The 21,367-nt window shown below is 42.8% G+C and overlaps 1 protein-coding gene across 5 annotated transcripts in view; it reads right to left on the bottom strand.

Annotated features, from left to right (window-relative positions):
- Positions 1–1,787: 1,787 nt before the first annotated feature.
- Positions 1,788–21,367, bottom strand: part of CCND2 (cyclin D2) — a 38,668-nt gene continuing 19,088 nt past the window's right edge. For all 5 annotated transcript variants that reach the window (XM_068954019.1, XM_068954039.1, XM_068954054.1 and 2 more), the window contains one exon: positions 1,788–2,349. In XM_068954019.1, coding sequence (XP_068810120.1) covers positions 2,194–2,349 — 156 coding nt within the window. In that variant the 3' untranslated portion in view covers positions 1,788–2,193. The remainder of the gene's footprint in view (positions 2,350–21,367) is intronic.

The following is a 21,367-nucleotide window of genomic DNA, read 5'->3' as shown; positions in this document are numbered from 1 at the left end:
AAAATAGGAACCATTTTGTTTTGTCCAGTAAACCTGAGGTAAATATACCGTCTTTGCAGGATGTGATCAGGAAGGAAAAAAAAAAAAGAAAGAAAAAAGGAAAAAATAAAATAAAATAAAAAAATCATGAACACGCTATTAGAAAAAAACTGTACAGGGCATTTCCAGTAAATCAAAGAACTCATCATATCTCCACTTAACCATCTACTTCAGGATTTGAAATTTAAGCAGTAAAATAATATATTATAAAAATGTTTATAAAATAGCAGCACACTCAGTGAAACAATACAGCTAAGTACTGTTAATGTGAATAAGAATGAAACAAATCATAGCTTCTTAGCAGCGCAAAAAAAAAAAAAAAACCAAAACCCCCAAAAAACCAAAAAACAACAAAACCTTAAACTCTTACTCCATTTTCTACCCTCATCTAGCCAAATACGGCTGAGTCCATTCATAAAATATTCTTCAAAGTAGCATGTTCTTTCTGGATTTTTGTCTTAAAAAATGCAAACATTAACATTTCAACCAACAGCTTCATACTGTATATTTGCAAACTGTTAATACAATTGTGCAAAAAAAAAAAAATTGCTCCAACTCCTTTGCCATCTAAATGCCTCTTCTTTATAGACGGAGCAGAAAAATAAATTCAAGTACACTGAATACACCTTTGTAATAAAATTCCAAGTCACACACCTTGATGGCTACCATTTGTGTCTTTTGCACCAGCAATTTTCTTTCATTGTCCATAGATAAGCATGCAGGTGGTATTAAGATCCTTCTGTGACACTGAACAATACAAATCGTCAGGCTTTTATCCGGAATGTCATGACAGGAATGTCATCTGAAGCAGGTGTTGGTTTTTCCAGCAACACCACAACTAACGAAGTACACCAGATACTGGAAAATATTGACTATAAAAAGCTATATGCTTTGCTTTTGTGACTTTTTCTTTTTTTCTTTTTTTTTTCTTTCTTTTTTTTTTTTTTTTTTGCTTGGCAAAATTGTCATAAACCATCTCATTTAATCCCTTAGGAACAATTTTCAAAGTGCTTTTCGAATGAAATGGTTTATAATAACGCTCGCTGTGGACCAATAAAGTTAATGAAATGCTGAAAAAGAGTGTGTGGGGGGTGTGTGGGTGTGTGGCAGGGGGAAGCTGGATAGCGAGAAGAGGGATCAAACCAAATCTCATCTTCTTTAACACAGTGAGGATATGTTAAAAAGGAAGATGGACAGAGCATCATTTAACTGTCTTTATGACAGCTAAGGAGCTGCCAAAAGTTAATATTGACGTGAAGCATTGGTGCTGTAAATGAATGTAATGCTTTTCACAGATGATCCACTGCATCTTGCAATCCAAAGGCTGGAGGTGGTCTGACTGGCTGACTGGTCGGAATTAATTGGTGCATTTCCCCCATCTAACGCCAACATTCGGTACTTTGGCTTGGCCCACAATTGGGTAAGTGAGATTGCCCTTATGCCAAAGATGCTGCTCTGTTTAGAATGAACCATTTCTGAAGGAAAAGCAGAAAAAGTCAGAGGGGAGAGAGGAATTAAAAAAAAAAAAAACACCTGCTCTTCTGGCTGGCAAAATAAAGCATCTTCTTTCTTAGGTAGCAGCTACCACAGACAGCGAGAGTAAACAAAACTAACATACAGAGATCCAACAAACACTTCTGACTAATAACAGAGGTGACAGATCAGCAAATCTCTTCTGCATTCAAAACGGTTCAATTGCTTCAGGGATCTTTTCCCACTTTGCCCTAACCCCTCATTCTATTGCTTTGCAATCTAGTCAAGCCATAAAATCGCACACACAATTCCTTTCTTAATTCTAAAAAAGGGGTGTATGCACTAGGTCATAATACACAGACAAGTATACTCTACTTTGTTCCCACAAATGCAGGCTTACATTTATCTAGCTACTTTGTATGCTTTTATAAGCATTTAATATCACTGATACATAATCAAATAGCAATTACCAAATATATTGTGGGATTCCCTTCTGTAGAACATCACAGGCACCAAATGCGTTTTTTTCATTATTCAGTTTTTGTTTTTTCTTTACCTAAAAGAGCTTTAAATACGTTCTATGTGGGAGCAGATTAAAAAAAAAAAAAGAAAAGATTTCACTCTAAATAACAAAAATAAAAGGGCTGGAGGAGCAAGCGTGACTTTTCTGTGCTGATGTCCTCACAGGTTGATATCTCTCACATCTGTGGGAGTGCTGGCCTGGTCCAGTTCATCCACCGTCTTAGAAGGATTGCTTTGCTGTTGCTGCTGCCGGACTTGCCTAAGGTTGCTTACTAGCACCGATTCAATCTGTTCTTGACAAGCTTTAAGGCAGTCCTAGAGAACAGAAAGCAAATTAATGTTAGTGGATACTTTTTTTTTTTATTATTGAGCTAGTAAAAGTTGGAAGACGAGTAGAAATCAGACATTCCGGAGAAGCGTCTGCTGTGACAAAAAATGACCTGTAATTCTTGACAGTAATTACTGTTTACAAATTCCCTCGGGTTGAAGAAATGCAAATTCCACGTTTATCATAACCTCCAAATCTTAATATTTTACCTCTCCTTGCTCATTTGTGTTCTCTTGCTGAGCAGGAACTCAAGAGTGTTCCTCAGCACTGTTGTGTACAATGAAGGACAGGGTACAGGAATTTTTGCATTCTCCTATGCAGTGTTAAGTGTTTTGAATTTGTCTTCGCTATAAAAAAATGCTGCGTTTTTCTCCTGAAGTTATCAGCAGGTGTTATATCAACGTAACACAAACGGGGGCACTTCAGTTTTACCATCATGCAAATTCAGCACATTCAGGTGAAGAAGGAGGTTTGAGCTCCCCAAAAAAGTGCTTTGTGACTGCGTTATCAATCCTGTATTTGGCACCCTCAGATAAGATCAAAAGAAAGGTTTCTTTATCTGTGAAAGCTCATGCAAGAAGAAAAGGTCCAGAATAAAAAAAAAATACTTAGTGTTGAAAAGTATTGTTTCCAAACATATCTTAGAACATTAATTAATCATGTCGGCACATCCCTTAAAGAGTCTTTTCTGAAGAAGCAAAAAAGAGTCATCTCTATGTTGAGTCCCCGAATGAAAATTCTGTACCCAGGCTCTGAAAAAGGCAATCAAACATTAATACAGTGCAAATCACACTGCTCTGTAACTGGGCTCTGCAAAATGGAACCAGATCCTTGTCCATGAAGAAGGACCTAGCCACACAGTCCCAGACGTATAGCCACAAACCCGTTCCTTGAGCGCTTTCCAAAGAAGAAAAAAGATTTCAGCAGCACAGGGGGAAAAGGCGTAGGGTGTACTCCCACACCTTAATTCTGAGCTGCTTAAACAGCCCCAGGAAAAACAGTTAGAAATAATTCATACAAGATACTAAAGCAAAGACAGGTACTAGAAAACGATATAAGTCAAAAATGCACAACCGGACCTCAGAGACTAGTATATTACAAATTATTCCTTATAGGACTTGGAGAAAGACAAATGCAAAGTACAGCAACACAAATTTGGAAGCCCTATGCATTAGGAGTCCTGTAACAATTATGAAGCATAAATACACAAGCAAATGGGACAGATTCTCTGCACTTAAGCCAGCTACAGTGACAAAGAACAAGACCCTTAACATATTACAGGATGTTCCATATTCTTGTAATACACTAGAAGATCAAATAATGTGGTTAATAGAAAGGCAAGAAAAAACTGAAAAAAAATCTAGTTACAGAAGAAATTTAAAAGTAAAACACAGGCCATGATATTATAAACACAGTATTAATTCTCTCTAGTATGCTGAGATTGTGAGAGGGAATCAAAACGATACAGGGTATGTAGGCAGGTGGTACTACTACTATAAATGGATTTTTCCAAACGCAGCCCTGAGGAGTCCTTCTAAAATACTGGAAAAGGTACTAATACCGTGAACTCACTGAAGCCTTGGTCTATGTAGGAGCTCACTAACAACCGAGTCTCCTCCCAAAGAGCTCAGGCAGCAGAGAAATGCAGTTTTTGGTAGTACACTTTACAACAGAGTGTTTTAACCACAGAGCTTGCAGCACCTGGCAGGGCAATTCGAGCTGCTATCACTGTTCCCATGTCCAGGCAGGGAAGCTGTCAAATAGTTGTGCACTGGGCTCCAGGGTGTCACACTGGCAGTGGTGCCAGGCCCGGGACAGCACATGGCCTGGGAGTACAACTCAAGGAAGCTTGGCTCTGACTGGCAACACCCATCTTCTCCGTGCAATGCCATGTTATTTAGGAGAGTGTGAAATATGCACATACGTAGGTTTAATCTGTCATCCTAGCCAGGCTGAGCAAACACGTCAAATGTGGAGTATCTGTTACCCTGATGACACTTGCATTCTTGATGCACGCAATTTGTTCTGGTGTGTTATGAACACTCATTTTTCTTGGCTATTGGTCAGCAAATGCTAGCTGTAAAGCCATATCCTCTCTTTGTAGAGAAACTGTTTGGCTTAACATAATAAGCATCACACCCTTTCTCTGCAGATATATCTGCCAAAGAGAGGACATGGGGAATGGTTTTTCACCCCAGGGAAAATGGGTTGGATGAGACACTGGCTGCAGTAGAGACAAAAATATTCACGGTAATATGGATGAGCCAAGACTGTTCAACTTAGAAAGAGATGCCATCTAAATTACCTGAGCAACTGGGCTACCTGTGTGCAATCATATGCAGAAGTTTGCTCTCTGTGGAAGAATAATCATGGCTAGCAACACTGTGCTGAAACACAGTAGGAGGCACAGTGATGCTGAAAAGGGGTGCTGCAATGTCTTGTTCATATGACAGATGGTGGGCACAGTGAGCCTGCCCTGGGTTTGTCTTTCATCTCGAGAGCAGAGGATTGCGGGAATGCCCATGAGGAAGTGGCTGTGTTCAAGCCCACCAGCTTGTGGCCATACCATATCTACCCCAGTACAGCTCCATTATATGCAAAGCTTCTGGCTGTTAGTAACTTAATCTTAAGTTTTAGTGACTGGGGCTAAACTTTTCCTTTCTTTACCCTCTGTATCAGACTGATTTTTTTTATTGAAGAGGATATAATCAACAAAAAAAATGCTGCTGTTTCCAAAAAAGAGGTTAAGGAAAGCAGGTAATTTTACCAATGTTAATCAGATTCTTTTTTGATAAGATGAAGCATAATTAGAATTTGGTGTAGAGGTTTGTAGAATTTGATATCCTCAAGAAAACACAACCCAATTTTAGCCAAGATACATGGCTTGGAAAACTGCATTTTGCACATTCTTGGAAAAGCTCCTGGAAGGCTTAGTGTTTAACTTCCACAGCATCGAACCCACGAGGCAGATTCACAGAAGCAAACTTATGGTAGCTTTTGCCTCCTCAGTCTATTAGAAGACCGAAGTTAAAATGAAGGGAAGTGCTGTTCTCCATGTCCAGACGGAAGACCACTTCTCCTAGTTCCTGCCTAGTTTGCCTTTAGCACTGGACAATAGAAGGAGAATGCTTTAAAACCAGTCTCAAATTTCTGACTACTAATACTCATAGATGTCAGTAAGTTTGGTAAACTTCATTCATAGCCCTTATGATCAAGAAGTTCTGTGCTTTGGAGGAAGACAGCTATCGTCTCTCCTATTTTAGAAAGGATAGCAGCAAAGGTTGTAGCTAAAACACAGGGATACAATTTTGTTCCCTGACTGACCAAAGTGGGGTCCCTGCCAGGGTGCACAGGAACTCCCTGCCAGTGCCTGCACTCATATATCCCTCTTTTGGACACCAGATTACAGGATGAACAGTATGCATGTATCATACCATTGGCATGGAGTCAGGATATGAATAAAGCATCTTAAAGCTAGGGAGCTGGGACACAGACAGGTTCTTTAAGATGGCTTTGGGAGTAGTGAGCACCGAATTCAGGTGAGTGGTTGTAGGCTCCTTGTTTCACAGAGCACAGTGAACAGCTGCAGGGCTCAGAACCACGGAGCACCTAAAACGCCAAGTAAATTCCCAGGGATGCAAGAATTATCGGCATATTAAAGAAAGGGCAATTCAAGAGAAACAGCAGCACTCAGGTTGGGAGGCCATATTTGAATATGCTCGTCCAACTGGCTTGCCCTTTATCGCACGGGCAGTCATACAAAGTGCCAGTCTCTTAAGCGCTACTGGCTCTTCACAGCACATGGGCCAAGCTGTGGGGTGGACGCGACCCAAGCTGCATTCTGGTAAGGATTCCAGCTGTCCAACCCATGCCAGAGGGGCTGCCTTTCCCAGGATCAGGCACTGCAAAACGTCTCATGTGGCAACTTTGTCAGCAGGAGGTTAATCAAAAAAATGCAATTACCAAACACATGGTTTATGAATTTGCTTAATTACAGATGGAGTTCGACTGAGGAGGGTACGCCTAAAATTAGACCTCCCAGGACTTCCTAGCAGCCAGAACATGGGGCACTCCATCTCTGCTTGGACCATACAGCTGTGCTTCATTCCTACCAGAAGGCATGGGGCTGAAGTCCACTGGACTCCCACTCTTGGAGAGAAGTGAAGTTTTAACACGTAGCATGCTCAGAATTGTGCAAGAAGCCTCAGAAGCGAGTGAACAAGTGAAATGTTTCTGAAGATGCACTAAAATGTGAGCAGAGTAGACTTTCTGGTGCTGAGATGTGGAACAGATAAGCAATGCTCCAGCGTGCTTCACCTCCTAGGGTTCTTCCTTCTCCTTCCTTTTAACAAAAGGTAAGGAGAAGAGCTTCTCTGTGTGTTTCCACTTTGCTGCTGCTACTGACAATCCATCTAGTTATTTTAAGGTAACAATATGTACTTCTAGTTAATCAGGTAAAAGTTTCTTATAGCCAGGGGCTTGCTCTTGTAATATTGGGGGCTTAGTGATTTCCTGGAATTGATACTGGTATCACAGAATCACAGAATCGTTTAGGTTGGATGGGACCTCTGGAGATCATCTAGTCCAACCTCCCTGCTCAAGCAGGGTCCTCTAGAGCATATTGCCCAGGATCATGTCCAGGCGGCTTTTGAATATCTCCAGCGAAGGAGACTCCACTACCTCTCTGGGCCACCTGTTCCAGTGCTCTGTCACCCTCACAGTGAAGAAGTTTTTCCTCAGGTTCAGATGGAACTTCCTGTGGTTCAGTTTCTGCCCATTGCCTCTTGTCCTGTTGCTGGGCACCACGGAGAAGAGGCTGGCCTCATCCTCTTGACACTCCCCCTGCAGATACTTGTACATGTTGATGAGATCGCCTCTCAATCTTCTCTTCTCCAGGCTGAACAGGCCCAGCTCTTGCAGTCTTTCTTCCTAGGAGAGGTGCTCCAGTCCCCTCATCATCTTTGTAGCCCTCCGCTGGACTCTCTCCAGTAGGGCCATGTCTCTCTTGGACTGGGGAGCCCAGAACTGGACACAGCACTCCAGGTGAGGCCTCCCCAGGGCTGAGGAGAGGCACAGGATCACCTCCCTCGACCTGCTGGCAACTATCAACTGGTATTGGTATCGAAAAATACTGGGATTGATTGCTTAATGATGGGAGCTGGGCAATTTCTTCGGCCTTTCTTCCAAAGTACAGGACTGACAGAAACGATCAGAAATTCAGATAAAGAAAATCTCTCATTATTAGCTTGGGCAAGTTCTAGGTCTGTTACCAGTGTTGCCCTCTTTGTGAGATGGCAATAGTAACGTGTTGTTTCGAGGATATGGAGCTGATGCAGTTACGCTGGCAGGCAGTTCTGTACACAACTGAAACTGCCTCTTGCTTGTAGAAACTGCTTCTTGCGTGGGAAAATGGGCGCTAAGATCTCCTGAACAGATTCTGGAAAAACGTATGAGAGCTAACCAATGTTTTGAGAGCAGCTCCGTTCAAAGCAACCCTCCCTGCACTGTTTCCTTCTGCAGTGTGCTTGCTGAAGCTAATCAGATCAGATCTGCTTTTGGGTAGCTCCACCTGATAGTGATGTTCGCTCAAAGAGCGGCCTCTGGACCTCATGCTCACTTTGCTGCCTGCAGACAACATGTGCGGGTATGGGCTTCACTCTGCTCTGGAGAGCAGGATCTGGCTGCGGTGGAGGACATAGGCTGCCCATATGGTTGTTCGTTCTGCCCTTGAGGGTGATTTGGGAGCTAGCCTTCTCTGAAAGCGCAGGTTCAGCCCACCTGGCACAGACAGAGCTCCTGGGTGAGGGGAATTTTACGCAGAGTGCACAGTCCTGTAACACCATCTCCCTATGGCCTCTCACTTCTCAGCTATAATAGTTGGAGCAGATCCTGAAGCTGTTCCCATTTAAATCAATGGCCGAATTGAGCAGGATCAGACCCAGAAACGGAGGAAAAAGCAGGGACACTAATTTGTAGAATATCAAAATAGACTGATGCACTTATTGTACAAGTGCATTCGGCATTCTTTTAAAGCATAATAGTGCAAAATTACAAAATAATATGTCCTTCCAAAAATAAGCCAGATTTTTTACAAGCAGCTACAGACTAGAGAGCTTAATGAGGCAATTTCCTTATACCCAAGCATGGGGAAGGAAGGGGTGGTGACACATGCAATGTAAGGCCCGAGCATTTGGAGCCAGCTTTGTCTGTTTCTAAATACCCTTATGCACTATCATTTGCACTGTAATTATAAAAACTTTTTAACATCACTATAATGCTTCAATTAAGTTATGAAGAGCCTAAAATCTCTAAGTACTCTTGTACAGAAATGGGTCATTTCCAGAGACTTCATTTTGTAAACAAAACCAACAAAGCAGTCGAGGCTGTAATTAGCACAGTTTGCATGGATTTTGTTTTATACAGGGATCCACAAGCCACTGGCTGGTGTTTTGACTTTGTCATGTGTTAGTGCTGCTCTACCCTCACATTTTGAACATAATATACCACTGAAGTTCTTAAAAAAAAATACAGTAAAATGACCAGCATACTGCATTTGATATGTAATAGCTTCCAAAAAAGTTGTTGCTGTTAGAATACTACAACTAGATTTTCATCTGTTGAATTAGTCTTCTCTACAAAGCATCTATGCATGAGTTTTAAATTACCTGGCCAGCAGAAACTTATACTGGTGAAATTTTATTTTGCAGGTTGCCCAGCTCTACAATCAAAATCTAGTAAGAATAGAAAAATATAGGCCAGACTCCTGAGTGCACTTCAGTCACGCAGCAAAACAAGCGGGAATGTACCAGCAGATCTAGCCCAAACTCTTCCGTACTGATGACTGAGATACTACAGGATTGTCCACCTGAGGTTGGGCCTGTGCAATCATTAATCCTGGATCTGGGCCCTTCTCGTTCAGCCAACCATACTGATTTTGTGAAGAACATGCACAGACGCACAACAGTATGTCTGTCCAAGTATTCACATCGCATGATGGGTGCTTACTCACCACACTCACTGCAGGACAACAGGTGACACCTGGCAGAACACCAAGTCAGAACTATGTGGGCACACTGGAGCAACAAGTTTTATGCCAGATGAGATACTAAATAAACCTATCAGTTTTTTTTTTAAATAAACTGGATTTGGCAGAGGAGGTTTACACCTGGTCAATAAGGCATGTGAGTGAAGGGATTTTAATCTTGCATTAAAAACCCTGAGACCTGATTTGCTGTGCACTTGAAACATAGTCCTGGTCTGCAACTAGCTTCAAGAAGTATGAAGTAAACCAAGTAGATGGTAATCTTAGGAAAGGAGGCCAATATTGGAGCCAATAACCTGGCCTTCCTATGATGCAGTGTTTTTTTTCCCCTCAAAGTTTCATGTGGATTTACTGCAGGTATACATATTTTTTTGTCTGGCTTTCATTTTGCAAGCTCTATATACTACTGACAAGAAAGAAAAAAGCTTAAAATTAAAGCTTTAAAATTCAGATCAAAGAAAAAACAAAAATTCCACTACTTTCAACAGATTTTCCTGAAAAGAACACTATAATGTACTGAAGTAATGGCCTAAGACTTTAAAATATAGGGATTGGGCTATTCCTTCAGAATGGTGTAGCATTGGTATTGTTTTTACAAAAAGTTTTTTAAGTGTGTGTCACATGGATCAACTTCCTCATTCTTCTTTATGGTCTAGTAGTTTTAATGATTAAAATAGTTCAGGTACTTTCCATTCCATAATTTTATTTTTACTTCAGCATGTGCAGAACTAAGAAAGCAATTAACTTTTGTTGTTCTTTTTTCTTTCCTGAAACTTTTTCATCCCTAGGTAACTTTACTAGCACATTTAAAAAGCATTTGAAGGAAACGAAATGCTTTTCTGCCTCTGATGAGGAGTAACCTCATGGCTGTGATGGAAATGTAGATAGTGAAAACGACTGGAAGGAGAAATAAGCAGCACTGTGGCAGGATCGAGTTATTCAAGTCACCAATAATTGAGGAATCAATTTCCATGCATGACTATCTTGAAAAAAACACAAGCACTAGGAAAGATCATGCATAACATTATATACAATTCATTTTCTTGAACTTTTCAACACCTCTATAATACAGAATCACAGAATCACAGAATAGCCAAGGTTTGGAAGGGACCTCTGGAGATCATCTAGTCCAACCCCCCTGCTCAAGCAGGGCCCTCTAGAGCATATTGCCCAGGATCATGTCCAGGCGGCTTTTGAATATCTCCAGGGAAGGAGACTCCACAGCCTCTCTGGGCCACCTGTTCCAGTGCTCTGTCACCCTCACAGTGAAGAAGTTTTTCCTCAGGTTCAGATGGAACTTCCTGTGGTTCAGTTTCTGCCCATTGCCTCTTGTCCTGTCACTGCACACCATGGAGAAGAGATTGGCCTCACCCTCTTGACACTTCCCCTTCAGATGATACTTATACACATTGATGAGATCCCCTCTCAGTCTTCTCTTCTCCAGGCTGAACAGGCCCAGCTCTTGCAGTCTTTCTTCCTAGGAGAGGTGCTCCAGTCCCCTCATCATCTTTGTAGCCCTCCGCTGGACTCTCTCCAGTAGGGCCATGTCTCTCTTGGACTGGGGAGCCCAGAACTGGACACAGCACTCCAGGTGAGGCCTCACCAGGGCTGAGTAGAAGGGGAGGCTCACCTCCCTCGACCTGCTTGGCAACACTCTGCCTCATGCACCCCAGGAGACCATTGGCCTTCTGGGCCACAAGGGCACACTGCTGGCTCATGCTTAACTTGTTGTCCACGAGCACTCCCAGGTCCTCTCGGCAGAGCTGCTTTCCAGCAGGTCAGCTCCCAGCCTGTCCTGGTGCATGGGATTATTCCTGCCTAGGGGCAGGACCCTGCACTTGCCTTTGTTGAACTTCAGGAGGGTCCTCTCCGCCCACCTCTCCAGCCTGCCCAGGTCCCTCTGAAAGGCAGCACAGCCTTCTGGTGTGTCAGCCACTCCCCCCAGTCCAGTACCATCAGCCAACTTGCTGAGGGTGCACTCTGTGCCTTCCTCCAGGTCATCGAGGAATACATTGAAGAAGACTGGAGCCAGGACTGACCCCTGGGGGACACCGCTAGCTACACGCCTCCAACTAGACTCTGTGCCACTGACCACAGCCCTCTGAGCTCGGCCATCCAGCCAGTTCTCAAGCCACCTCACCGTCCACTCATCCAACCCACACTTCCTGAGTTTCCCTAGGAGGATGTGATGGGAGACAGTGTCCAAAGCCTTGCTCAAGTCCAGGTGGACAACATCCACTGCTCTGCCCTCATCTACCCAGCCAGTCATTCCATCTGAGAAGGCTATCCGATTGGTCCAGCGTGATTTCCCTCTGGTGAATCCACGCTGACTACTGATCACCTTCCTGTCCTCCAAGATGGGTGATGACTTAGTGATGACCTCCAGGATGAGCTTGTTCCATCACCTTTCCCGGGATGGAGGGAAGGCTGACAGGCCTGTAGTTTCCTGGCTCCTCCTTCTTGGCCTTTGGGAAGACGGGGGTGACACTGGCTTTCTTCCAGTCCTCAGGCACCTCTCCTGATCTCCAAGACCTTTCAAAGAGGATGGAGAGTGGCCTACCAATAACATCTGCCAGCTCCCTCAGCACATACACACACTCTACGCCCCCTTGCCAGACTTCCAGTTTTACGTTTATATTTAAAATGCTATTATGAAAATGTTTGCCATGGATGATCTTTACTTGAGGCATCCCACTCAAGTAAGCAATGAGGGTCTCACTTTGCACTGGTGATCAATGGGATTTTTACCCAACTCCTCTTAGCTGTGGAACTATCTCACAGTGCCTTTTGCAACCCAACCAGGCAGAGCACTCTGTTCTCCCTAATTTACTGAGTTAAACAGAGGATATCCTTTCCATCTTGTAAGATCATGACCAGAGTGGTAAATTAGGAAAAAAAAAAAAAAGGGTGGCGGGGGATGAAAATACATTTTATAACTGTTCTAGTAACTTAACTTGGGTTTCTGCCATAGATTTTACCTAGCCATACACATCTTCCTTGGCACTTAGTCCAAAGTCCACTGAACCTGACAGACTGTACCTTTTGGATGACAATGATCTTTGCATTAGATCCTTCTGCAAGACAGTAGCCATGTCACCATGTTCTCCAGAAAGAAAAATGTATCTCTTCTCAAATGTCAATAATGGAGTGTAATAATAAGGTAACCACCTCAGTCATAAATCTTTTGTCTTTCCTCATTCTAAATTATTCAGGAGCTTCTAGGACTGGATGCCTACTATGGCTGTATACCTATTGCACCTATTCCAATGGTGACAACCACACTAGAACAGACTCAAACCACCAGATCCATTTCACAGCCAAGCAATGCTGTGAATTGCTAATGCTCCCCTGGATCCACACAGGTTGTGGTACCCTCACTTCTGCCCGGCTTCGAGCTGTCTATGCCAGCAACCATCCCAGGTGCTCTCAGCCACGACGTTCATTGACTCCAGCAAGCAGCAGGGTATGCCTTGCAGGAGCGAGCACTGCATGACAAATTCCCTTCTGCTCTTTTACTATTGGATTAAAAAAAAAAAAAAAAGCCCTAGGACACAGCACTTTCTGTATCGTGATTTTTAGATGCCCTTTGGCATCTCAGTTTTGGTCTTGCCTTGGAGTAGATATAAGCAAGCTTACCCCAGCAAGCCTCCTGATGTTTGTTTGTTTGCTTTGTCAAAGATGAGCTTTAGGGAAATGCTTGGGTACACGGAAACTGATCTGAACCTTGCAGGCATCTAGCTTTTGCCCATCTGAAACTGCACTCGTTTGAGAGTGCCAGTGTGTAGGGAACATTTCCTATGGGCAGCATTTAAGAAAGAAACCAAAGGCTGCAAAACTATTCTTTAAAGAGAATCCATTTCAATTTTGTTAAATATAAATATAGCATAACCCTGGGCAAGATGTTAACTTTATCATGGAGCTTTGTATCAGCAATCACAGAATAATGCCAGCATCAGCGGAAGACTGATCCATTAAACAGCTTTGATCAGACCAATGAGAAGTCACGTCAGACAAGTGACATTATATTTTTGAATTCTACCATGAAAGAACAAATCGCTAGCTCTCTGAGCACACGTAGGTAACTCCAGAGAGGAAAGGACTCCAAGCAGCGTGAGTCAGCATATCTGCCATCACTAACGCAGCCCAAGCTGCACTGAGGTCAGGCCAACGGCACGGGAGAGCCATGAAACCCGGTATGATGACAAGCCTGAGGATAACCACGCTAAATAAACCAGTGGGTCATTTATTTCTTAAGGACTTTCAAAAACCAAAACACGACACTGCTGTCTTTTACAATCACCAGCAGAACAACACTAGGGCTTTTGTTATATATAAACGTATATATACAAATGATCAAAACCACTGAGCTATAACTCCACTGGTACTTTTTTATGTTTCTTCAATTCCTGAAAAAATTTAGAAGCCTAGACGCAAACTCTGGGTGCTTCGCTGTGTGTGTAATTCTGAAAGCCAACAGCACAGAAACATTCTTATGGTATTTTTTTTGTTAAAAGGCAGTTTTCCCTATACATTTGCTACTCCACAAACAACTATTCATGCCACTGATGACGGCTCTAAAGATCGCCTCCTCTTTCTTCAAACTGCAAAAGGGAAATCAGAAAAGGACTTCTTTTAGGAGCAAGATCTGATATGATAAATGGAAAGGATGCCAGAGATACCTTAAGTGACAGTACTCTTCATCTGTCATGTATGCATTGCTTGGATCTAAGAAAGCAGCAATTAGTTATGCACTGAAGACTCGGGCTTTTCATCAAATCCGGTGTGGGACATGTGACCTATACTTCTAAATACAAAAGGCAGCTGGATTCCTCTGCTGGTTCCCATTTAGGCCCCAGTTCAAACCTCTCCAAAGCACATGCTTCAATGTGGACATAAACGGGGACTCTTTCCCAAACTGGGGCCTTCATTTGCAAAACACTGCCCTTCGACATTCCCCAAAACAAGAGCCTGAAAAGTAGCTGTGGGAATATCATGCCCATTTACTACATTTATCATATCTCGGTGATCTCACATCTAATGGATGCAGTTTAAAAACACAAATATTTTCCCTCCTAAATGTATCTATTTTTGCTACTGTAACAAATAGCATCAATTACAGATATGCTTCTGTATTTCCGTTTCTCCATCTGCAAGTACAGAAAATAGCAATTTGCTGTTCCAAAGGACATTTCATATAGACTAATAGGGACATCTCACTTTAAAAAAACATCACATCTATGCTACAATTTCTTAACTTACTATTATTACATTATTGTAGTAATGTAAGATATAAGATGACTAACATTAAGGAATGTGAACGATGGCACATTTTTCTCTGCAGGTTTTCAGTCTTTTCAGCACTTTCAACAGTAGGCTTCTTAGATTCAGTTCCACTGTGTGCTTAAACAGTCAGTTTTTTGGTTTCCTGTTGCTTGTGCGGGCATTTCTCATAGCAATAGGACAGAACAATGTTTTCAGAACTGGAAAAAGTGAAAGTAAAGCCAAAACACTGGTGGGGCAATCCAGGTGCAGATGGCCTGCTTGGAATTATACTCCCTGCTTAATGTGACTTGTGATTTCAGGCTGATTGTATCTCTCTAACAGGTATGGGAATATTTTGCAATCGTCAGATAAAAAAAAAAAGTCTCCTGTTCTTACCCTGCTGTAATACGTCACAGTCGGTTACTAAAAATGGGATTTTAGAAAAGCTGTAATAATCTGCCTACATTGCATGGAGCTCTGTGAGAAAAGAACATGTGTTCAGAGGAATCTCTACAGGCCATTAGCAGTGCCTCCGGTCAGCTCATGCATGTCCCACATCTGCAGCAGTGTAGGTCGGGGCAAGGCTCCAGCCAGATGATGGCAGTCCATCAGCAGCCTCGGAGATCTGACAGCTCTGTTTGTGATGTGGAGCTCATTACTTGGGGGCCTCACTTCACTTCCTCTGCATGCTGGCTGGCTCCGGCGGCGTGGCACCCTCCGCTGCATTTATGAATGGACTTGACGGAACTCAGCGATTAGCCTCCAGTGTAACTGCATCACCCCATTGTTACTACACACGCACAGCACTCACTGGGGAACAAAATGCTGAATGAACCCAAGCAGCTGCCAACTCAGGCAAAGACAACTTAGGAAACTATCTCATTCTTCCTTTCTTTGGAGGCTATTTTGTCTGTTGTTTCCTTGCATACAAAATGTGGTCTGCAACAAATAAGGCAGGATAAGATACAGCAAGTTCTGTTACTTGGTTTCAAAACCACAGGCCCTAAACACTACAAAGGAGAGAATAAATGGTGTATGTGCTTTAGAGACAATGTTCAAATGCTAGCCCTTCAAGATAGATTTCCATGATTTTACATTGCAGCTCAACAAAAAAATGAAATCTGGAGCGTGGTGGTTCTGACCTTCATTTCTGTGCAGAAATTTGCAAGTATCTTTATGCAGGGACTTTTCAGACCCTGAAAGAAAAAATCCCAGCACTAATTTATGCAACACATTTAAATAGAGATATTTTAAATGTCATTTATCATGGATCCAGTCTTCAAAACAGCCTGATTCCCTGTTTTCAAGGACTCACAGCCAGCTGTTTTGACACGACTTTAAGAAAAAGCTTGGTTCCTTTTTTCTTTCTACCTCGGGCTCTTAAATATGCTTTGAATTTTTAAAACCACTCAGAACACACCAATTCCCATCTGGGAACAAACTTTTAAAAGGCACTTGTACCCATGTACCAATCTACGTGCTGGCTCTGCCTGAAAATCCTTTTCTTAATGATGACGCTGGAGAACCACTCATTTGGTCCTAACTCCAGCCTTGAGAGTCAAGCTCTAGGAAGCTGCCATTATGCGGGCATATAACCCTCTTTATCGCACACAGTGAATGTGGCCAGCCCTTCTGGCTGCTTCATCCTACAGAGTTTATAACAAAAACAAGTACAACCAGCATAATTTGGCCTCTAACCTTGTCATCTTTTATCAAGGATGATGAAGATTGAATGTATTTTTAATACGAGACAGTAGTTTGTATGTTTCAGTGCACTAAGACTCATTGAAAGATTTAGGTTTGGAAGGGATCTCTGGAGGTCATTTAGTTCAATCCTCTGCTCAAAGCAGAGGATTAATTATAATTAATTATGTATCTCATTCTCATTGACTTTAACCTACAAAATTCTGGTCCCAGGTGCTTTGGAAAAGGTAAGACCTCACCTACATACCACTGCAGTAGTCTCTTGAGCTCTTCAGATTCCTTAATATACTTCTCCTCCTGGTGGAGAGCTGAGGCACAAGAGAACTTAAGGGCAGGCTCAGGAGCAGACTCTGGGAGATGCAAACAGTGACCACGTCACAGCACGCATGGCCCACGTGTGATGTACGACGATGCTTCCATGCACAGCCAAAGAGATAGTTCCCAGGCACATGGCCAGCAAATGGACACCCTGAGCTAACGGCTGCTCTTCTTACAGCTGGAGGCAAAGAGAGAGACTTGCCCAACGCAGACCTGTGGCAAAGCAGAACACTGGTCACAAGTCCTCAGAGAGCCAGGCATGAGCCCTAGCTATTGCGCTACTCCTCAAATCGTGTAGCTTGTGGACAGTAAAGGCAGGGATGCTTGTGGCCTCCTCCAAAGCATCTGGTCGCACTGGAGACAGGATACTGCACTCACTGGAATACTGCTCTGGGATGCTATGAGAATTCCTCACTTCCTGAGTTGTTTATTTTGCCATTTAAATGATCCACCAAGAGATGCACAGGGAACTCAGTTCACTTCCTGTGAGTAGGGTTTTTTTTTTTTTTTTAACTCTTTGCCCACCAGTTTCTCCTTTCCTCTTCAAGAAATAACAAAGGAAGTGTCCCCACCCTCCTGGGAGGGAGGGAAACACAGAGCAGAGAATACAACCACCGTCCTACAGCACTGCATGAGGCTGGGCTAGACCAGCTCTTATTGACTCTTTGGAGCACTAATTATCAAAAAAGGTAATTCAGATATACCATCAGAGCTATTTTCACTACCTATAATGCTGTTGGGCTTCTCAGTTTCTCCCAGGAATGCTCCCTGCTGTTTATTTTGGTAGCTGGAAGGAGTAATGAAACTGAGCTTTGTGTGGCCCAGTTGTCACCATCTCTTCAGACTGCAATTCAACCTCTACCAAATGGTCCAGGGCAGCTATTTATCAGAAATAACTGTTACCGCTAAAATGCTATTGGCATGGTACCTAGTAATAGCTTCTCTGAAGTCTAGAGCACTACTTTGGATTCATACAAGGATAATTTACATCAGTGTTTAGCCCTTGTGTTTTTGAAAGAAACACTAATGTATTGATTGCTTGTTTACCCAATGACAGGGCTCTAAATTAAATACTGTTTATTAATAACACATTTTTGGCCTAATTCTTAATGAAACATCCATTAAAAACATAACAGCACTGCATGCCAAATGCCACTCTCAGTTACATCAGTGTAAATCTAAAATAACTCCATTGATTTCAGTCTCTCGGTTTATGCTGCCCAGGTATGGCTATTTCCTAGCAAATTAGCACCCTCAAATTATCATTACCAAACAACAGAAGTTTAGAAAACCTCATTGCAGTTGAGTTGCAGCAGGATTTCATTATCATTCTCTATTTCCATATGCTCATACCTTTGAAGCTGAAACTTTGCAGTGACATTTTTTGGAAAGCCAATGAAAAAATCCCATCAGCTGTTTCTTTGTTAAACAATACATCCCCCTTCCCCCAAAAATTCACTCTCTGATTCAAATTTAAGATACCTCCTTGCTCCTGAGTAACTCAAAAGTAGTTTCAAAGACTGGGAGCATCCAGGCTGGCTAATCCAGGAAACATCCCTGCATTCCTCAGGCTTCCTGGGCTGAGGAGTAGCAAAGCTAATTTTATTCACAGACTAAGCTGGGAGGCTGGCTGCAACATAAGGGGACCCATGTAAACCCCGTGCTACTGCAGCAGGGTAGCAAATCCTGCCAGGCTCTGCCTCCAGGAGCAGCTGACAGGAAGGGCTCTCCCCTCGCTCCCTGCACACTTCTGTAGCTGATGAGGAGGCAAAAAGTTTTTCTTCTGCAGAAATGTAATTCTCTTCTCCACCACGTGCTGCTACTGAAGCCCAAGAGCTCTAGATCCTTCCTCTTTCCTAACCTCCTCTTTGAAAACAAGAGCCTTTGCGCAGCGAAGACAAATTAAGTGTTACACTGCAGGAACAGCTTTCAGGCATCAGAAATTAGGAAGTGAGGGAGCTGAAGTTGTTCATTCAACTTTAATTAAGTCCCAGTGTAAAATATATTACAATAGTCTTTACTCTTCACTAACTCAGCCTTGGGCTAACTCTTACACAATATAGCCAGTACATTTTTTCCAACAATATATTTTACAGATGAGGCTGATACTACTATCTATTACTAAGACTGCCAGTCCTTCTGTAAAGACTCTGGTTTTAGTTGCTTCTCTCTCTCAAGCTTTAACATGTGGGATGAACCTTTCTGGTCCTGGGCACTGATTCCACACAAAAGACAGAGCCAAAATATCTGCGAAAACATTTTTACCATTTCCAACTACCTGGCTAATGAAAAATACACTACTTCGCTAAAGTAAAAAATTCTAGTGACCTTTGGTTGAGCAGGGACTTCAAATTTTGCAGGAGACAAACTTTCTATTAAGGCTATCTGCCACATCAATGAAAATCCTCCAAATTTGGTCACATGGAAATGTATTGAACAATTTTTATGCATCTAAGTTCTCCACTGACTTAAAATTTTTAGCAACTAAATTATCCAGAAGCGCCATTTGTACTGAAAGAGAAGAGAGATTGTCTCTACCCAGTGCAGACAGACTCTTGGAGAGGATATGACTACTAAATGTTAAGAGTTCTTTGTTATTTGTGAACAGTGATTTTTTTCCAAAGGCATATAATCTCAGTCAAATTTGGGAAGATTTTCATCAGGGTGGCAAAAAGCATATTTCTGACATAAAAACCCATCTGCTAAATTTCAAAGAAAAAGCATGAAGAGTTTTTCAATGAGAACATCATCTTTTTTGTGCTAGCCACTTAGGAACTACTGAGCTGTTCTGGCAGGTATTTTTTTTTTTTCAGATTGAAACAATCGAGATAGAAAAATCCAGCACAAGAGATAGTCTGTCAAAACTGTAAGATGCTGCAACAAACCCTTACACGAGGAAGTGTTAGGATTCCTAAGAAAGCCTCGAGTACCTCCTATAATAAAGGACATGAGCTTAAAATGTAAAGCCATGAATGCTGAAAGAAGGGAACCCAGGAAAACTCCCAAGACAGCAAAAAAGCCATATATTCCCCTCAAACATAGTCTTGTGTAATGTAATATGCTTGCAACGTGCTCTGAAAGTAAATTAATATGGGCTCTACAAGACCAAGGAGAAAGAAAATACCACCAGGAAGACACCCTGATGGGACTTATCTTGTGTCCCCAGAAGCCTTTGCAGACCTCCCCAGTATGCAAACTGGGCATTGGAAGAGTTAGCTTCCAGAGCAGCTGGGATACAGACTCAAGCAGGGCTTTGCAGGTGGAACAGCAAGGCACCAAAGATAAACCAGACAGAAACATTTGAAGAGGTGCAGGAGGAAAAACTGTGGGTTTCACCTCCCTGCTGGGAATAGCCATTTCACAAGCGAGCAGCTGCATTTTAGGCTAGCCGGAGTCTCTGAATGTTACCCAAAAGGAGCCCTCTGCAGAATGAATTGTAATCATCCAACCTAAAGGTGACTGAGGAACAGATTACCGTGGCAAGGGCCATATCAGACAGGAACACTCAAAACCTCTGTGCTGCCAAAAACGGTGGGTGAGGGAAGAAAACGCTCCTCCCTGTTACTTGGGAATCCAGGAACAGCTAAGTATCTTGCAAGAGCCTAATGAAGCAAACCTTGTGGCCCTTGAATATCACCAGCTGCTTGCTGTCACTGCAACCCAAGCCTCCTGCCCACGCCGAGAGAGAGTGAAGAAGCAGAAGATCCTGGTGGCTGAACCAGAGAACTCCTAGAGGAGATGAAGAACTACCCTGCACCACTTCCTGGCATCTCCAGAAAGACAGAGCCCAGTTGCTCAGTCCTGAGTCACAACTTGCCCAATATATCAAATCCATCAGCAAGGGCTACCACAGCATCACCCTTCTGACAAGTACTGAATAGTGTGGAAATAGGATGAGAAGTTTATCTGGAGTTCACCCATTTGGGGGACATGATCTAGTGATGGAAAAACTGAAGCTTTAAAACTCTCCGACTCAGGCACTGCAGGGACAAAGCGATGAACTACGCTGAGGTGCCTGTTCCGGGTTTGGGTTTTGGGCGTACCTGAGCACCACTTGCTTCTGCCTTCAGAAAATGTACATCCAAAGGACTGCCCAGGGATTTTTGAAAGCAGTGGCATGCTCCCTTTGGCTTTACAGCAACAGAGGCAGGCGCTGACCTTGCAAAAGCTCCCCCTAAACTTTTCAATTACTTTCTTTTCTTTCACTCTGCATTCCTCCCAACTCCAAAACTACAAAACGATTATCTACAACTACAACTCCCCAGCTCCAAAACTACAACAAAATCATCTTCCCTCCCCTTCTTTAAGCTGGATCCACTACAGGGGCATGAACAGTTTTGGGGGTGCACTCAGCAAAAATAAGCATGAGAATAAGAAGCAGACAAGCATGAAGAACTTAACCTGGAGTTGCTGAATAATCAACGAAAGCACAGCTGTGGGACATTCACCTTTTAGATACTCCTTGGAATTAAGATTGCTGATAGTTACACAAGGAGCTCTTAACGGCTGGCACCAAGTGTTTTCCTTATTCTGTGGACATTCATGGACTTGGCTGAAGGACGTATCTGTGCTTACACAACTTTAGGCTCGCCTTAAATCCTTGATTTCCTCTGCCCAGCCTTCTAAGGTCCCTCTCACACCTGTTCACTTGATGTCTTGGACACTCTGGTAACTGGCCG

This window comes from Struthio camelus, chromosome 1 (genome assembly GCF_040807025.1).
Source record: "Struthio camelus isolate bStrCam1 chromosome 1, bStrCam1.hap1, whole genome shotgun sequence".
NCBI classification, from domain to species: domain Eukaryota; kingdom Metazoa; phylum Chordata; class Aves; order Struthioniformes; family Struthionidae; genus Struthio; species Struthio camelus.
The sequence above is the reverse complement of the archived record's forward strand: the minus strand, read 5'-3'. Positions and strand labels throughout refer to the sequence as shown.